This window comes from Thunnus maccoyii, chromosome 23 (assembly GCF_910596095.1).
Source record: "Thunnus maccoyii chromosome 23, fThuMac1.1, whole genome shotgun sequence".
NCBI lineage: Eukaryota > Metazoa > Chordata > Actinopteri > Scombriformes > Scombridae > Thunnus > Thunnus maccoyii.
The window spans coordinates 17,799,376-17,816,547 of record NC_056555.1 but is presented as its reverse complement, the minus strand read 5'-3'; the positions used below and the strand labels follow the sequence as shown (position 1 = coordinate 17,816,547).

The following is a 17,172-nucleotide window of genomic DNA, read 5'->3' as shown; positions in this document are numbered from 1 at the left end:
CAGCAAAATACTTGATGAAAACCTGATGATGCTTAATATGTGAATGAAAATAGAGATGGATGTAAAATGTCTGATTTCATTCCTATCATGGAAAAGAAATAAAATATCTTTGGAACAGATATTTGATTCCCCACAAATTAAAAGCAGAGTCATTCCTGAATGTGTCTGACCTTTCTGGCTTCACCCTCTCTCTCTGTGTGAGGTGCAAGTCCTCCACCTCTCTGATGTTTTGAGCTGAACATGTTAAAGTGATCTGTTTGCTGTCTAGTTAACAGAGGGAGGGAGGGAGGGAGGGAGGGAGGACGATCGTGGAAGGGAGGAGGGGAGGAGGAGGAGAAGGAGGAGGGGGACTTCAGTGGAGAGTGGGTAATAGGACACCAGCCCTCTCTGTCTTTTCGCTCTCCTCCTTCTCCTCTCTCCTCTCCTCTCTCCTGTGCTCTCTCTCAGTCAAGCCTGTTCTGTGAGCACTTAAATGGAATAGCAGCATTTTTTCCCTCTTGTGTGTCACTGGAGGAGACTGGAAACAAGGTGGTTTTGAAGTGGATACATACAACAAAGGTCTGGTTTGGTACCTGGCTTGTCTAACTGGGACCAGCACTGGAGGAAGCTCCTGAAAGGTGAGTGCTGGACCAGGGTCTGATCCTGATCTTGTCTCTGTAGGTAGGGAAGTCTACCTGCTGTGCTGTGCTGTGCTTTACTGCATTGAAGTGGTTGCAGATCACTGAGTGGATGCAGAGAGGAGGTGGTAGTCAGGAGGCTAACAGGTGCAATGTCCCACCAGAGAGATCTGGCAAGAATACATGGAAGTAAACTCAATCTGACTGATGTAGAGTCTGCCAAATCTTACATATTTTCTTTTTCAACTACTGCTCCCTTTAAACCTTGTAGAAACATTACATCAGACTACTCCACTATGCTCTATTCTCCTCACTTGCTGTGTATTATCTAGTTTAAACACAGTATGAATTTCCAGGATATGAGTCATGACTTTGTTGCAGTTGCTACATTGTCCTGAAGCCAATAAAACAGAAAATGAGGGTGTTTGACTGCTTGTTTGGCCAGGTAAACATTTCTATAACTTTATTGCTCTAGAAAGGTTTCTCTTCTGGTTTAAGTATTAACCAGCCTTTATGTATTACTATACTATTTAAAGCCTGTATTTGATACTGTGAAGAGGACTGACCAGAATCTCAGGGTTTGAATGCTGCAATCACAAGATTCTCATGTTATTTAATCCATAAGTCTTGACTTTAAATATACATTTTGCTGTTCTGAGCTGCGTGTGCTTGTCATGTGTGTGAGAGTGTGCGTGTGTGTGAGGGAATGTGTGGCTGTAACGGAGCGGCTGACAACTGAATGACAGGGTGTGGTATGAACACTCACCGTCCTGGTAGAAGCGGGACAGGACAGAGTGAACAACTTGTTCATGATTTCAGTTTATTCAAGGAAGAATTAGACCAAAATACTAAATAATTAAATCTGTCCAACCTAAATCCAGACAGGAGGGAGGACTTTCTCCCCCAATTTCTTGTGGCTAAATTATGTTCATGTGTTTAAAACATTAACAGGAGCAGATGGAAGACAAACAATCACAGACTCTGTTTTTATTACTTTCTTGTGAAATTTTTATACTTTCATCAATATTAGTTTTTGAGCAGTGCCTCTGAAATAGCGGGATAGAAAATTCATTAGGCTGTCAGCCAAGGAATGCACAATAAACACAATTATCATTACACCCCACTGGAAATATAACTCTCCATTCACTCAGGCTGACCTCCTTTGTGGAGGCATTTAATTGCCGTCGCGCAGATTCCTGGCAAACTCCCTGGAATTTCTGGACTTTGAAGAGCACAACAAAATCAATTTGAGTATTTATTATTTTTGCTCATGGCAACAAACAGTACATGCACCTTTGTTTAATGAGAGACCCATTAAACTAGTCGAGCGTTACGACGCTCCCGCGAGCATGAGGGAGGTTTGGTAGTGAGCTCATTCCACACCTCAGCATGGTGATCATCACAGAAACAGCAGCTTTTGTGAAGCAAAGGAAGTGGCTAAAGCTGACCTGCTGAGATGTTATAGGACGCTCAGAAGGAGTCTAACTCCCTTGGCAATGGCTTAAGCAGCTGTAAGACCAACATTTCCAGGCTAGAGCCTCTCCTTGGGAGATCATCCCTCTCTCAAAGCATACAAGGAGGGATAGGTGTGGACAGTTTCGCCCAAATTACAAGAAAAACATATTTTTTCACTTTCCTCTAGTGGTATTTAGACATCCAGACAGTGTGAGTCACTCAGACTCTGAGATTTCTGCCTCCATGTCAATACAAATAAAAATTTAATTTAAGGTGCTCACAGCATTGAAATGTAAATTTTTCAGTTGCAATGCTGCTCTGGATTTGAGTAGAGTTTTCTTTTTTTTTAAAAACAATATATTTATTGGTTTTCAGTTTGCAAATCACATCATATTGTACAGTGAGTAGCAGTTATATAGAACTCAGCAAACATTTTTCACCCTGTTGTCCCTCCCATCCCCAGTATAGTTTTCACTGGAACCACTTTATACCAAAGAAATAGTCTCTATTCTCGGAGTTGGAGACTTATCACTTGCTCTCATGAGCTTTTCAGACTTTACTTGGACCCGACAGTTTTGGGACTTGACTTACTTGAAACTTGACGCTCCAAAGACTCGAGACCTGAAAGCAAAACCATTCAAGTCTCAAGTGTTGACTTGGTAAAAATCCTGGAACAGTAAGAAAATAAAGACAGCGACTGGAGGTTATTACATGGCCACACACATTGAATGTTTAATTATTGGACTTCTGCATTGAAAGGACTTGGTCTCAGCTCTTGACACAGCTTTGAAAAGAACTGTTCAAAATACTGTAAGATTTGAAGATTCAGAGACTTAAAAACTTGCATCAGACTTGCACTTTGCTCAAGTCAGATATCTCAGAATGTATTTTCATGGCTAGATACCACCTATTTTTTGTAATTTGAACAGAGGCCAGATCAGGACAAGCACTAAGCTTCAGGACAGGGTCAGAGCTGTCCGCCTGGAGGCTACAGTTATGGGAGACGCCCGAGCTGAAGGGGGCTCTGGGGGATGGTGGGTGCGGATGATGCAGTAGCAGATGGGCTACAGGACAGCAGCCGGGGCCGTCTAGAAAGGCACCATGCTGTTTTACTTCTCTCAAGTGCTGCCTAAGAGATCTCATTCCTCTTCTATATGTCATCTTTCTGCACCTGAACAGTAGAAATTCACCTCAGCTACATATCAGTCATGCTTCATTCCACCACACACACTCATATCTCAACCTATTTGTACACTACACGCCAAACTGAAAATTTTATAGCAATCACGGAGCTTTCTTATCTCTTTGCCATCAATTTTTTATTGCACATCTATACGCCATGAGAGCAAAGATTCACCCTCTTGTAAAAGAAGTTTCTTTTTTGTATGTAAAAGGGTCATTTGTATACCAAGTGCAATGTGGTTTTTTTGTACATCACATGTAGTGTAAGAGTCAGTTTTGGGTGGTAAAAACAACCATGTCTTTCTCCAGCAGTGGAGTTTTGCATTGCAGGAGTTTGCGCCCCACAGGCAGTACAGTACCTGCCTCTATCAATAATTGAGCTGCTCTGTTAACAGAAAAGGAACAAGGAGGAGGATGAGGGGAGCATTTCTCCGGCAGCTCTTTTGTGCAGATTTAACTCATCCATATTTAAGGGAGGTGCATCTGCAAAGATATAGTAAGTGATGGGATTTAACTGACAAGTTCTCTCATCTGTGTCTTTACTCACCGTTGCTTGTGCAACACTTCACTTTATAAGTCAGTATATCTGGACCTGTCGGACTGACTGGACTAAATACCAGTCAGTGTTGTATTCTGTTGTTTGTTTGTTTTTTGCTGTTTTAAGCTAATTGTTTGATGGTATTTCATTTAATTTGAGTAAATATTATCACAGGCACTGCCAAATGAATAAAAAATATATGTAATTATCTGCAAGTTATCGCGTTAATCCAACCAGTCAAGGCAGATGACCTCCCAGTTCTGCTCGAGGTTTCTTCCCGTCAAAGGGAGGTTTTCCTTGCCACTGTCACCAAGTGCTTGCTCATAGAGTAATGTTGGGTTTCCGTAAATTAAAGAGTACGGTCTATGTGAAAAGTGCCCTGACATAATCACTGTTGTGATTTGGCGCTATATAAATAAATTGACTTGACTTGACCTACCAGTACTTGAAAACCACTACACCTCAGTGAGCTGATTTTGAAGGTCAAAAGATTTTTAGACATGTAAGTTATAACCACTACATATAGAATTTTTATATTTTATATCACTTTATTTTATTCATAGCATCTTTTAAATTAATCTGATGGCATATTTGTAGAAAAAAAAATCAGCGTTGTCACTTTTCCCCCATTTATGCTGTCTGTGTTTCTTTTTCGGTACTACCACTGGGGGGCACCAAAGTCAGACATTTTCAAATCCTACACATAGCTTGTGAAAGTGTTTCAAATATATTTATTCAACCACATTTAAAGCTTTTGTTTCAACAATGTGTCAAATGACTTTGTGTAATGTGAAAGGTGTAACTCGTTCTGATGAACCCACAGAGACCCCGACTCTCAATTCTAAGGAGCCTTGTTTCGAGATGTTCAGCACCAAACTGTAGACAAAGTTAGCAGCTGAGTAGTGAACATCGTGGAGCATTTAATAGCTAATGAACCGGATATTTCCCTCAGGAGTCGATGGAGACCAAAACAGAGCTAAAAGGGGAGTAAATAGTGGACTTACATTCACCAGGTGAACCAAAACACAGCTGCGAATGAATGTTAATGTTGCTCTGTGTCTGCTGGATGTGCAAATAGGCAACGGTTTGCTAATACGCTCACCATAACAACTTTATAATGTAATAATATGTGATTACCGTTGTGTTCAAAGCTTGCTCTGCTGCCCCAATGTGGTCAAAAATGTCTGAGTGACTATATTTTAGCATGTAGTAACCTAAAAGTCTAAACATTTTCAATCAAACTTTGCACAGATTTGACGCTGACATCTTTCAAGTAGGTTTCTTACAAGAAAACTCCTGACATGCAAGCCATTAAGTTTTATATTTCCAGTTGCAGAAATGTTTGAAGAAGTGTCTAGTTTGCTTTAGCAGTGATAGCTATCATGGTAGCAAAAGTACAAATACTGTGTACCCAAGATGTTGAGGATTTTGTTTTGTAGTCATATTACACTGTTGAATACACTCTAAATCCCTGACTTTCTCTCCAAATACCCACGACAGGCAGCGGTGACTGGACGTGGTTCCTGAGCGGCGCAGTCATGGGCAGGCCAGAGGGGTTGGCCAGGCCACCTCTGGTGTCAGCTATGGCGCTCTCCCTCCTGGCTCTCTCTTTCCTCTCTACTGGGATCTCCAGCCTCCCACAGCCCCAGCCAAGAGTTTTCCTTCCCTTCGAAGGTAAGAAGAGAGAAATCCATGTAAACCATTGACTTGGCCTTTGTCTAAGTTTCCTTGCAGATGTAATGAGGTTGCACTGATGCTATGTGTTTACTGTGTTAATGCTGAACAAATGGTTAGTAATCAAGGCTAGCCTGGTTACATCATTATGCAGGAGTGTGCGGCTTACCTAGACTTTTCAGATCTTATGCAACCAGGCTGTTTATTTTTTGGATCAGAATAATCTTTCTGTGGTTGAAACGTTGCCAACAACACACATAATCACACACTTCAGGCCTTAGAGCTCCAATCCTTGTCCATCCATTGTCCTGCTGTGTGTCAACAAGAAGTCAAACCTCTGCAGGAGGTGGCAGCGTTTGTCAGAACTAGCCTGAATCTGTTCCTAGTTAAACTTTAATCACACTACTCCATAGTGGAGGCCTGTGGGTATTGTTGCTGCCTCTGGTTTTGATTCTCTTGTTTTATTTAATTTCTTTGACATAGATTATTTTATGAATTTTTGATGCTTTCTTGAAATGAGAGTGTGCTACGTGTGGGTGGAGCGTGTGTGTGTGTTTGTGTGTGTGTGTATGCATGCTTGCGTGAGTTGGTGTGGATGAGCTGGCCGATCACTCATGCCCCTGCGTTGCTAGTGGTGCAGTAACCTTTTCGCAGCGGCTGGATAGTGTGCAAGGGCTGAAGGAGGCGTTTGATCACCTTTCACTACCTCTCGCTGTGGATTAGGCAGCACAGAGCAGCTGAGGCTGTCTGTCAGTAAGGTTTCTGTGCTCAGACAGTTGGAAAACACTTTCAATGTGAGGCTAAAGCAGGCATGGTTTGCCTTCTTTTCTTCCGCTTCTTTCAGCCTGTGACTAAATTTACCATATTTGTCTCCTGTATTCATGTTCCACATTTGGTCTCATTTTTGCCTCCTTTGTTTCTCATTCATGCTTTCAAGTCTCTCTGGTTATTGTTTCATTTCAAATATCTGAACTGGTCAGCAGTCAGCATGCAGTCTGTTTCTGCTCTGCATGCTCTGTGAGTTGTTAGATATGATAGTCAGATAAAAAAAAAATACAAAAATTAATGTCTGAAAACAGGGAAAAACTTCCACCATCACTATCTTTAGTTTTGACCACTGACGCCACATTACTCACCCACTCCTCGCTCCTCCGTGTTTCCAAATAGCCAGCTTAAAAGGTCAAAGGTGGCCATGCTGAAAATGAGCCAATCCCTATAATCCTGGAGCGCTCAACTCCCTTTCTGAGTGTGGATTAGATTTGATTTGTGTCACTCACTGTAGTAGCGTTTTGCCGCAGGGAGCACCATACATGGAGAGTTTGACTCTGGTCTCTAAAGTGCACTAATTCCTCAGCAGGCTCTGTAGTTAATCCGTAATGATAATGGGATACATTTAGGTGAATTTATGAGGAAAGAGCAGCGAAGATGAAGAAGAAGGATGGTTATTACAAGCTAAAACGCCAACTTTAGTTGTGGATTTACATTCCCTAGCTGTTATTTTGATGGCTACATTTAGCACCTGAGCTGAGACAGTAGAAGCACCTTGGTTTCTGTCTGAGAAATCATTTTAAACTGCATAGGAAGAAGGTAATAACTCCCTCTTAAAAGGACACGGGTCGCATGGGTGAACACCAGATGTAGGGAGACTCTTAGGCCCAAGGTGGAGGATCATTTCTCCTATAAAAACTGGAAGACTTCACCGAGGGAAGAATTCAGGGAGTTTGGGCTCCGTCCAAAGCAGCCAGAAAGATGAATGAAGAGACATGGAAGAAGACTGGAAGAGTGGTGTCTTGGAGGGAGTGAGGGCGCAGGTGGTTTGGCACCTGCTGGGTGGCCAAAAGGTTATTCCTGAAGGCGGGTTTCTTCTGCTCCCAGATGTGAAGATCTGTTAATTATTACTGGCTGGAACTAACTAAACCAAGAAAATAAACTAATAAGTGGAACGCTGGAGTTGTACATAGATCTAGACACTGGAATATCCTCCCCCCTTTTTCCTCCTCGTGTCACTGCTGAAATCCTATCCAGGGGTAACGCAGGTTCATGGGACTCCCGGCGTAGCCTCACGTCCTGCAGAGTTGCTGTCTCTGACATTCCTCTCTCCTTCACTCTGCTTACTCTTGTGCTCCCGAGGCGAACAAAGCCAGACCACAATTAAAACCGCATAATAAACGGTGAAAAATGCAGCTAACCCAAATAATAAACTATCAAGTGGTGCCTTACTCTGCTGTGCCTCGAATAATAAACACAGCCCGCCCCCCCTTCCTTAGAGCAAAACTATTTAGATATACCCAGTGTGATAAAAGATAATTACTCCTTTACATTTGCTTTAAATATAGCCTGTCCTCTCAACATTTATTTTGGTCTGTTTTGTGGTGTGTCTGATAGATTGGCTGTGTCAGAATGAGGTTGGAATGCTAATAGTGTACAGATCTGAAAGACAAAGTTTAGCAATTGTGCATAGAAATGTCACAACTGCAGCAAAGAGACTCTAATTCAATTATACACACATGTTATAACATTCCTTGAAAATCTAGACCGATAGTGTTGGTATAATATATTCGGTCTCATCACATCTCAGTTTAAAGCAAAATTCACAGGTCTCCTTTATAAAATGAAATCCCAGAACTTCAATCCACATCCGCATGTCACATCCTCTTTATCAAACACTTGTGGAAGTAGAAAACAATACATTGTAGTTAAACTGAGAGATGGCTGAGAGTGCCAGATGTGTGACCTTGTGTGCTGCTTTTTATAAACTTGTCACGTTTGAGATACTATTCTTTTATGCCTGGAGCCTGTTTGACCAGAGTTGCAACATGCAAGATGCAATTTGCAACAAGAGATCATTTCCTCTGCTATTGATTTTGATATGTTTAAATAATCAAATAGAACTCCATACTCAGTGCCCATTAATGAAGATGTGATAAGAATGTAGGACTTTATGTGCAGTTTGAAAGTGACAATCATTTGTGAGATGGATCTTTGCCATCATTGGCGATGTGTGTGTAAACGGTGCTCACAAATTACTTTCAAGAAACAGGCCCCTGGAGCACAAAAACAGTATTGCTCTATGGCTGGGTATCAAACCTAATACTTTTTTGGCTTTTTGTGCTGTCTAAAATTTAACCATAGGATTTAGTATCAAAAGCTGATATTCAGTTTCTGGTCATATGCATAATTGTTTACTTATTCTATGATCATATAGTTCTTGATGTAAATCTAAATGTTTAGTTTATTCAGGTAAAACTCTTGTCCTGCTTGTGTTCAGGCAACATTTTACATTTGAGAACTTTGGCTTTCTTTATTAAATATAAAAAAACCCATTAATATTCATCAACTTGAGGTATTAAAAATATATTTATTATATCAGTCCCAAAACTCAGTTATTGTATCAACGCTATTATCTAAAATTTTCAAATGGTACCCAACTGACATATGGAAGCAACAGGGAAAGTTCTGTGTGATGACACTGATAGTTACTTGCTAATACCTATGATGAGTTGAGATAACAGGCGAGATTAACACACTGCTGCTGTTAATTTTAGACATTGTCACACAGATCTAAGGTTGGTCCAATAACTAAGAAAGCGGGTAAGATTCAAATTATGTAATACCTGCTCAGACGAAAGACCGCAATAGGACAAAATTTCTTCCTTGGTGTATTAACATTACCACATTACGTGCTGCAGACATTAAAATAATCCTCTAATGCTGTCATATGCTGTAAATTGAGTATTGAAACAGGATGAGCACAACAGTACATTCAATACACTGCGTATTGGTTCTGCTACTGTATCCGAGGTTGGCACTGCTGTCGCCAAAATGCCATTCCATGAATGACAGGATCATTTATCCCTCCAGTTGGGGCACAGTGGTCTGTGTTTATGATCAGGATCATTTAACCTCATCAGTGGTCTCACCCTGTTCTGGCAAACCTCCAACATTCAATACAGTATTAACTTAGAAATATATACAGTATATATGTCAAACCATGAGAGATGTTTATTTGAAAGTGAGCCGGCCTGCACATGCTTTCGTGTGGATGATGTAGATTTTGCACACACATGTTTGGCCGAGAGCCTGACTGAGACATAGGAGAGATTGATTAAGATGATGTCTGTGGTTTAATGAGCGCTCCCTCACACTGGTATGAGCCACATGGGCTTCATTCACAGCCTGAACAGAACCAGGCATGGAGATCAGGAACTAGGCATCAGAGAGCGGATACACCAGATCCCTCCGCCTCCACAGATTACTCCTTGCTTTTATCATGCCTCATTACTACCTCCACTCACCCCCCATTATTCATGCAGCAATACTATTCATACACTGTAGGAGGATGTCAGGCTGTTAAGGATGTTTACTTGGTGGTGAGGGTTTGCAGGAGTGAGTGTGTCTCAGTGAGTCTGAAAAAGAGAATTGTTGGTGCAGTAAGTGCCTGAATGTGCATTCCTTCACTTGATTGCATTTCAGTGGCAAAAGTTTCTGCTGAATCACTGTTAAAAAAATGTGGTTTAAAGAATCTGGTTTTCTTCAGCGTCTCAAGCTCCATAAAGTTAGGAAACAACATCCACAAGCTATTTTGCTCACTGGATACTTAAAATACCTGAAGCACAAGACCACCAGGACTATTTTAAGACAATCTGAAAAGTACCCACTGTGTTTTCTTTCCTTCGAGAGGAGATTAGCCAAGGTAGCCAATATTACATCAGTGTATTGTAAAGTAATGTCCCAGATTTAAATCCAATATTAGGGTAAAGAATCTCATCTCACTTTTCTCTGCTGTTTTTATGGATATGTCTTCATATGGTTTGTTAAATTAAGAATCGTCCACTGACATAGATGCCAGACATGTAAGCATAAAGTCATCTTTTGGGGTCAACAAAAGTTCAAAAGGTCAAAGGCTGGTGCTGACAAGTAGCCAGAAGCAGACCTGGATGTCTGTGTCTGTGCCTTCCAGTTAATTCTTTTATAAAGTAGGAAAGCTCTCTCATCAGCCTCTGTTTTACATTAGACCTGCACATTAGCATCTCCACTTTTCAGTGGTAAACATAATAAAGCCTGTGAAGTAAAATCAGTGATGCTCTGTGATTAGAGGGAATTCCTGGCAGGGCAAATCATAGGCCTGTCAAAGCTGTCGGCAAGGGCATACAGACATGCTACAAATAGCTATAAGTTAACCATGCAAGTGTGTGTTCTCTTTGTCTGACTACTGGGAGAGATATTTCTCTGTGTGTGAGTGTGTGCATTTTCCCCAGACTCATGTCCCAAGATGTCCATCTAATTGTCTGAGTTGCAGAATTGACATTTTCTGCAGTAGGGTTAAGGAGTTAGGGGAGCTCCAGCTTGCACTGCCTTGGGGCTGACAGTGTGTGAGATGTTTGACAGCCCCTCTGTCAGCCTGCCTTTCTCTGCCTGTCATTCTGTGTTTTGCCATTCCTGTGTCCGACATTGTTTGCCCTGTTCAATGTTTTATTATTCCTCCTCCACAACATGTTGAAAGGTAATCAATGGCCATCAATACAAACAAAGACAGCATCCCTTCAAGGATAGCCAAGGTCAACTGGAAAATCCTTGGTTTGGAGGTTGGAATAATCACAAATCAATTACCTATTCTTATGAAACTATTTATGCAAGTTTGTTTGTATTCTTTCCTCTGTTGTGTGGTGCAATTATGTAAACATAGGTTATTGAATTGTTAAATAACTGCTCATATTACAGCTTTTCTGTTGGCTGAACAGTGCTTAACATTGCAGAGGGAAAGAAGGCAGCCACTATCTGTGGATTAAGGCTTAAGACAGATTCCTTTTTCCGTCACTGGAAATATTATACAACTTGAATGGAATTTCTTTGAGCACCTCAATCACAAAGAGTATGTAAACAATCTTTTTCTGGCTCTGGAAAAAAAAAATCAACAGGTGCATTACTCACTGTTGCCTCAAAATGAGTCTTTACCTTTTCACACCACCACAGAAACAACCTCTCGACCTCTGTGACATCAAACCACTGAGGAAATATAGCTTTTTTAACATGACACAGTGTCAGCCTTGGAGATGGCAGAGGAAAGGAGTCCCACCTGGTTTATTTCTTTTTCCTTCTTCCTTTAGCCGCCCTCCATGACTAGTAAACACATCAACTCTGAAAATCCTCTGACCCATATCTCCTGCAAGCCTCGCCTGGACCTGGGAGTCTCCACGAGAGCCTCTCTGACAGTAAAATTGCAGATATTTACTGGCTGTCGGAGGTGAACAGTAACTAGAGACTCCTGGTGTGGGCAGGTGAGAGGTCATGGCGAAGGGGCGCAGAGGTAGGGGGTACGGGTTGGTTCTCTGTAAGGGAGGGCTACTGCCAGTGACATGTGAAAGGAAAGCCAGGTGCTAATTGGGGCGTTGGGAACGCAAACTAGCTGGCTGGCAGGCCAACGTGATGGACAGGTTGTCATCTCAAGTTTCAGCTCCTACAGGGAATATAAGCCAACACCTTAGCAGGTCAGCCATGCAATGAAACCAGCAGTTGACATTGGTGCTGGATAACATCACTCTGCACACACACACACACATAGCCAAGGGAGAAAATATACTCTGCTCTCACATGTCATATTTAGATATGGCGTCTGCCTCAGGAAGCCAATGTGAGAGAAGACATACATAAGAGCTCAGGCATTCTGCGCAGCCATATGATTCCCATTACAAGGGTCTGGATATAGATAATTGGCGACAGACAACAATCAGAAAATTAATGAGACGCAGTAGATATGAAGTTTTCCCCACTAAGCCAACACTGGCCCCTGTCCATGACAAGTACTCGCAGTACAGTAAGTTTGTGCGTACTGTTTGCATTTTGAGTGCACAGTGCTGCCTGCCTGGGAATGTCGAGTATGTGTGTTGGACAGACAATCGGACGACTCTGTCAGCCACTGCAAGACGTCCTGGGTGGTCTCCTTGTACTGGAACGACACCTAAACTTCCCCTCTGCAATATGTATACGCCACCAGTCATTACTATATACCATTGGGCTGAGTCCCCAAGGAGAATGGACGACCATCCTGTTCAGGCAACAGCCATTTTTTATCTCCAGAGGGGCCTGTCAGTTGCCAGGATAAAGTCTTGTACTGGTGCAGTATGTGTAAGTGGGCCAGTGCTGTGTTAGGTAAGTGCAGCCATCCAGAACTCAACCTAAAGAGCTCTTAGCATTGTCCGGACAAAGAGCAACGGTATTTGGCACAGGGTTTGAAGTCAGTCCTCCATGATGAAACACACTCCATCTTGTGAGGAGAGATGAATTGCAAGTGGGCGGTATAAGTCCCTGCTTCAATATTTATCAAGACGGGTGATTGGGGTCCTCCCACCGGCTACCCCTGACAACCACAGAACAGGTCTCTCCTTAAACTGAATGGCAAGCGAGCCTCATTAGCATGGAGTTAATTTATTCATGCTGGCCTTTCAGGTAGAAAGCCAATTGATGAGGGTTGATTTACATGGGAGACACTAAGGCTGGTTTGTAATTGGCCCACTGTCCGCCCCTGAAGTGTTAATTAGGTGCGGGGACCTTTTGGCTTGTGTTCAGACACTGATGTTAATCAAAAAACCCAACACTCCAGACACCCAGTCGATTTGGTTAAAGCTGTTTATTCCTGCTGCATAAGGGCTAAACTAATGTTCTGAAAAAAATAATCCCATATTGTCGCACCCTGCTGATTTTTATAACCTTTTTCATGTAAACAGAGAAGTCTCTGAACTCCACAGATGGATTTTCATGAGGTGAGTCCCTCATTTGATAAACAGTAGGGGATACATGCACACTACAGCTGTGTTTTTCAGTGTTAACCACTTTCCTCCTGCCACATTTCCCTTCATGATGCCATGTGTTCTGCCACCTCTTACTATCACCCACCAAACTGGGAGAAGAACCCCTGAGGCTGTTCAAGTAACACCCGCTCAGTCTGTTGGCACTGGCTCCTAAAACCTCAGCCCTCAGGCTGTCGAAAGATACAGTTGTCTCTCTCAGAAAGAGCCCACATACTTTCCAGCCACTGTGAATCTCAAATTTTTACAATGCGGCATTACAACAAACCGCTCCTTGTTTTGACATCCCAAACCAGAACCATGGAAGCGTTGTTTCCTGCTGGAGGTATTGCTGCGAAACTCAGTTATTTGATCATGCAAACAGTTTTGGAGGCCAAGTCTGTCAGAAAGTCTTAAGGATTGAGAACCTGAGGGAAGCTTCGTTGTGGTTGTTGCCTTTCCTCTCCTGGGTATATAATCACAACAGAGGGGGAAAGAAGCAATTGCTGTCTCTCATCTGAGAAGCAGCTAAGTGAGCACTGCAATCTCCACTGCACTTTAATTGCTGCCATACAAACAGGGGCACAGTGACACATCCCTTCTTGTTGCCCACATTTCTTTCTATTTCTACTTGGCTTTTCACCACAATCACATAAAAGAGGATGTTCTTTTTTTACTTTGTGGGACTTGGTAGCTTGTTGCCCCTCTGGGATATTACCACTGAACTTGTGCCCATGAACGATCAATTCTCCTATGGTTTACAGAACACTGAATTACCCACCACAGCTTGTTTACAGCTTGTTGTTGCTTCAGATATCTTTTCTGCAGCGCTGTAGTGACAGCACAAACAAAAAGCAAATACTGCTGCCAGGAACCAAAGGAATGTATTTTCTAAAAATTACTTCACTAACAAACACCATGCTATTTGTGCAGTATATAAAAAGAAGTTTATTGGGATTGGCGAGAAAATTCAGGAAGAATTGGATGAGGGTCAAGTGCAGTGGGATGATTGGGGTAGAGGAGAGGGACGAAGAGAGTCGATTGCCGGAGGGAGGAACCGGAGGTTGGTCAAGGTCATGTATGGTGGGATGATGGGGGACAAGGGGAGGGATGAAAGGGGTCAATTGGAGATGTGATGTGGCTGAAGCATCTAGGAACCCAAGGGTTGAGGCTTAGGGTGATGGTATGTCTCGATGAGCTTTCTGCTTCATCATCCCTCAGTGGTTCCTATAATAGAAGAGGAAGAAGGAGAATTTCTTAGATGGAAGTATCAACCCTAACGCGCATGTATTTGATGGTGGGAGGAAACCAGAGCACCCGACAGAAACCCATGCAAACACGAGGAGAATGTGCAAACTCACCACAGAAAGGACCTGGGACGGCCAGAGTTCAAACTCAGGATCTTCTTGCTGTGAGGCTACAGTGCTAACCACAGAGCAACTGTACCGCCCACTGAAAGGAGAGAGAGGAGATGAATGGAGTTTGGGGGGAGGGTCGTGAGAACTGAGACAAATGGGAGAAAGGGGTTAGACACACCTATATAGGTATGCATGGGTGATTGGTTTAATGAGGTACAGGTGTTTGAATTAGTGAGAGAAGGCAGGGCATGGTCTTGTTCCTGAACCTTAGTTATAATAACTTAATTTCACTAACAAATACCACAACATTTGTTCAGTATATAAAAAGAATAGTTTATTGGGATTGGTGCAAAGATTCGGGATGAAATGGATGAGGGTCAAGTGCAGTGGGATGATTGGGGTAGAGAAGAGGGATGAAGAGGGTCGTTCGCCAGGGATGATGAACAGCAGCCGAAGATTGGTCGAGGTCATGTATGGTGGGATGATGGGAGACCGGGGGGGGGGTGAGAGGGGTCGATTGCATGGTGATGAACGGGGGCCGATTGGAGTAACATAGCCTAATCCTAAACTATGGTGTAGAAATGACCACTGTATCACCTGAAAAACTAATATAAAGGTCTTCAGATTTGTTGTTGTGCTACAGCCTTACCTTTGTTCACAATTTACCCATATACAGAGTTGTATCCAAAATGCTCTCACACATTATTTCTCAGATGGTTTGGTGTCATTATTATCTGTTTGTGACACACTGAGACAACAATACGTCTAGTTTGCTGAGAGGGCAACAGGGCATTCAATAGATTGCATTTTACAAACGTCCCCTGCTGATGCGCTTTTACACTGTGAATTTTCAATCATGACATCATATTACAGATAAAATATTTAAAGATCCCCTCCAGACATTCTTTGAGACAGATAAAAAAAAAAAAACCTCTGCTTGGAATAATACATTGTGTCTGACATGTTTTTCCCACAAAAAATGTTCAGTTACCTTGTTAAAAATCCTTAAACTGACATCTCCTCCTTCTACCTCATTAGAAAATCTAGAATCTACCTATAAATACTGTATGCAAATGTTTTCATGTCAAAAGTTTAACTGCTGAACACAAGATGTCTCCTACTTCACTGAGAAGTCCTTTCTCAGCGGATGTGCACTTGAGGCTTCACGTTTCCACATCACATCTGTGTAAGTTGGCATTTGGCCCCAAACTAGTTGTAATGTCACAAATCATGCTCTTAGGTACATGCCTTAAACTCAGATTTAAGGTGAGCACAGAGAAACTTTTCCCCTTCAGCAGATGAATGTGAAAACAGCTTTCTAGTGTCAAACTCAGCACATACTTCATTTTGCACAGTGAAGCTCAAACATCCAACTGAAGGAACAAGAAGAAAAACATTTTTTTGACTTAAGGAGGACTTTATTTTTATGCCACCGCACTTGCAACAGCTGTTCCCAGAGGCAAATGATGACATTTTATATCCAAAACGTCAAACGTCAACTTAACAAAATATTTTTCTGGCCATTATTCAACGCCATAACTCAGGAACAGAAGGGGAGATTGTGACCTTATTTCACATTTGGTCGGATACTGAATTAGTGACAATAATCTTGGGTGCCAACCTTGAAACTGTGGTGATTGTTTAGATCTTCTGTTCTGCCAAGTTGAAGATTTGTGAGAGAAGCATCCATGTTTTAGAATTTGTGGCTTCTTTGCAGCAGCATCTGTATCTGAAGCTTTGTCAACTGTCATGGCTACAACAGAATCAGCTTTAGTTGCCAAGCGTGTGAACACATACAAGGAAAAACACTTAATACCTTTTATTAAATTCCTTCACTACAAATATTATATGAGTCTGGACAGGAATGGATGTATACTGCAACTTGACTGGTTTGGCGGAGGCATACAACTGCAAGGCAGTATTTCTAGTTTTTCCTATGTTCAAATGGTAGTTTGACAATTCATCTAAAAAAATTTATAGATTTTTATCATTTTTATTTTGTAAATTGATTTTAAATGTATAATTTAGTCCATAAAATGTCATAAAATTGTAAAAAATTACCAGTTGCATTTGTCCAAACCCCAAAGATATTTTATTTACAATAATATAAAACAAAGAAAACAGCAAATCTTCACAGTTGAGAAGTTGAACACTGTGATCTGCATTTTTGCTCGACTTAAACAATTAATCAATTTTCTAAAGTTAATTTTCTGTCAATCATCTCATTGATTAACATCTTGCTAAAATAATCTACTTGTTCCTTTTCATGAATTTGCATTACAGCCATTCCTCCGACATAGGAAGAATGTTTTCTACTGATACAATATGTCCTTCAGCAAAGAAAGCAACCTGCTGTTTAATATTGAATGACCACTGCTGTCATTTCTCAGTCCAACAAAAGGCTTTTGTGCTGCTTCCGCTTGACCACTCCTCACAAATAAACCACATCAAAGGGAGAGAAAGTCTCCACTCTCCAGTCGCCACCTTGCCCTTTCCGCTAACCCCGCTGTCCATCGCATGGATCAGGGTGGATTGTATCGCCTTGAGTCTGACGTCTAACCAAT

The 17,172-nt window shown here is 41.8% G+C and overlaps 1 protein-coding gene across 1 annotated transcript in view; it reads left to right on the top strand.

Annotated features, from left to right (window-relative positions):
• Nucleotides 1-397: 397 nt before the first annotated feature.
• The window catches only part of sema3c (sema domain, immunoglobulin domain (Ig), short basic domain, secreted, (semaphorin) 3C), a 46,098-nt gene continuing 29,323 nt past the window's right edge, over nucleotides 398-17,172 (top strand). Inside the window, exons 1-2 of the mRNA XM_042403138.1 lie at nucleotides 398-617; nucleotides 5,293-5,466. Coding sequence (XP_042259072.1) covers nucleotides 5,331-5,466 — 136 coding nt within the window. The 5' untranslated portion in view covers nucleotides 398-617; nucleotides 5,293-5,330. The remainder of the gene's footprint in view (nucleotides 618-5,292; nucleotides 5,467-17,172) is intronic.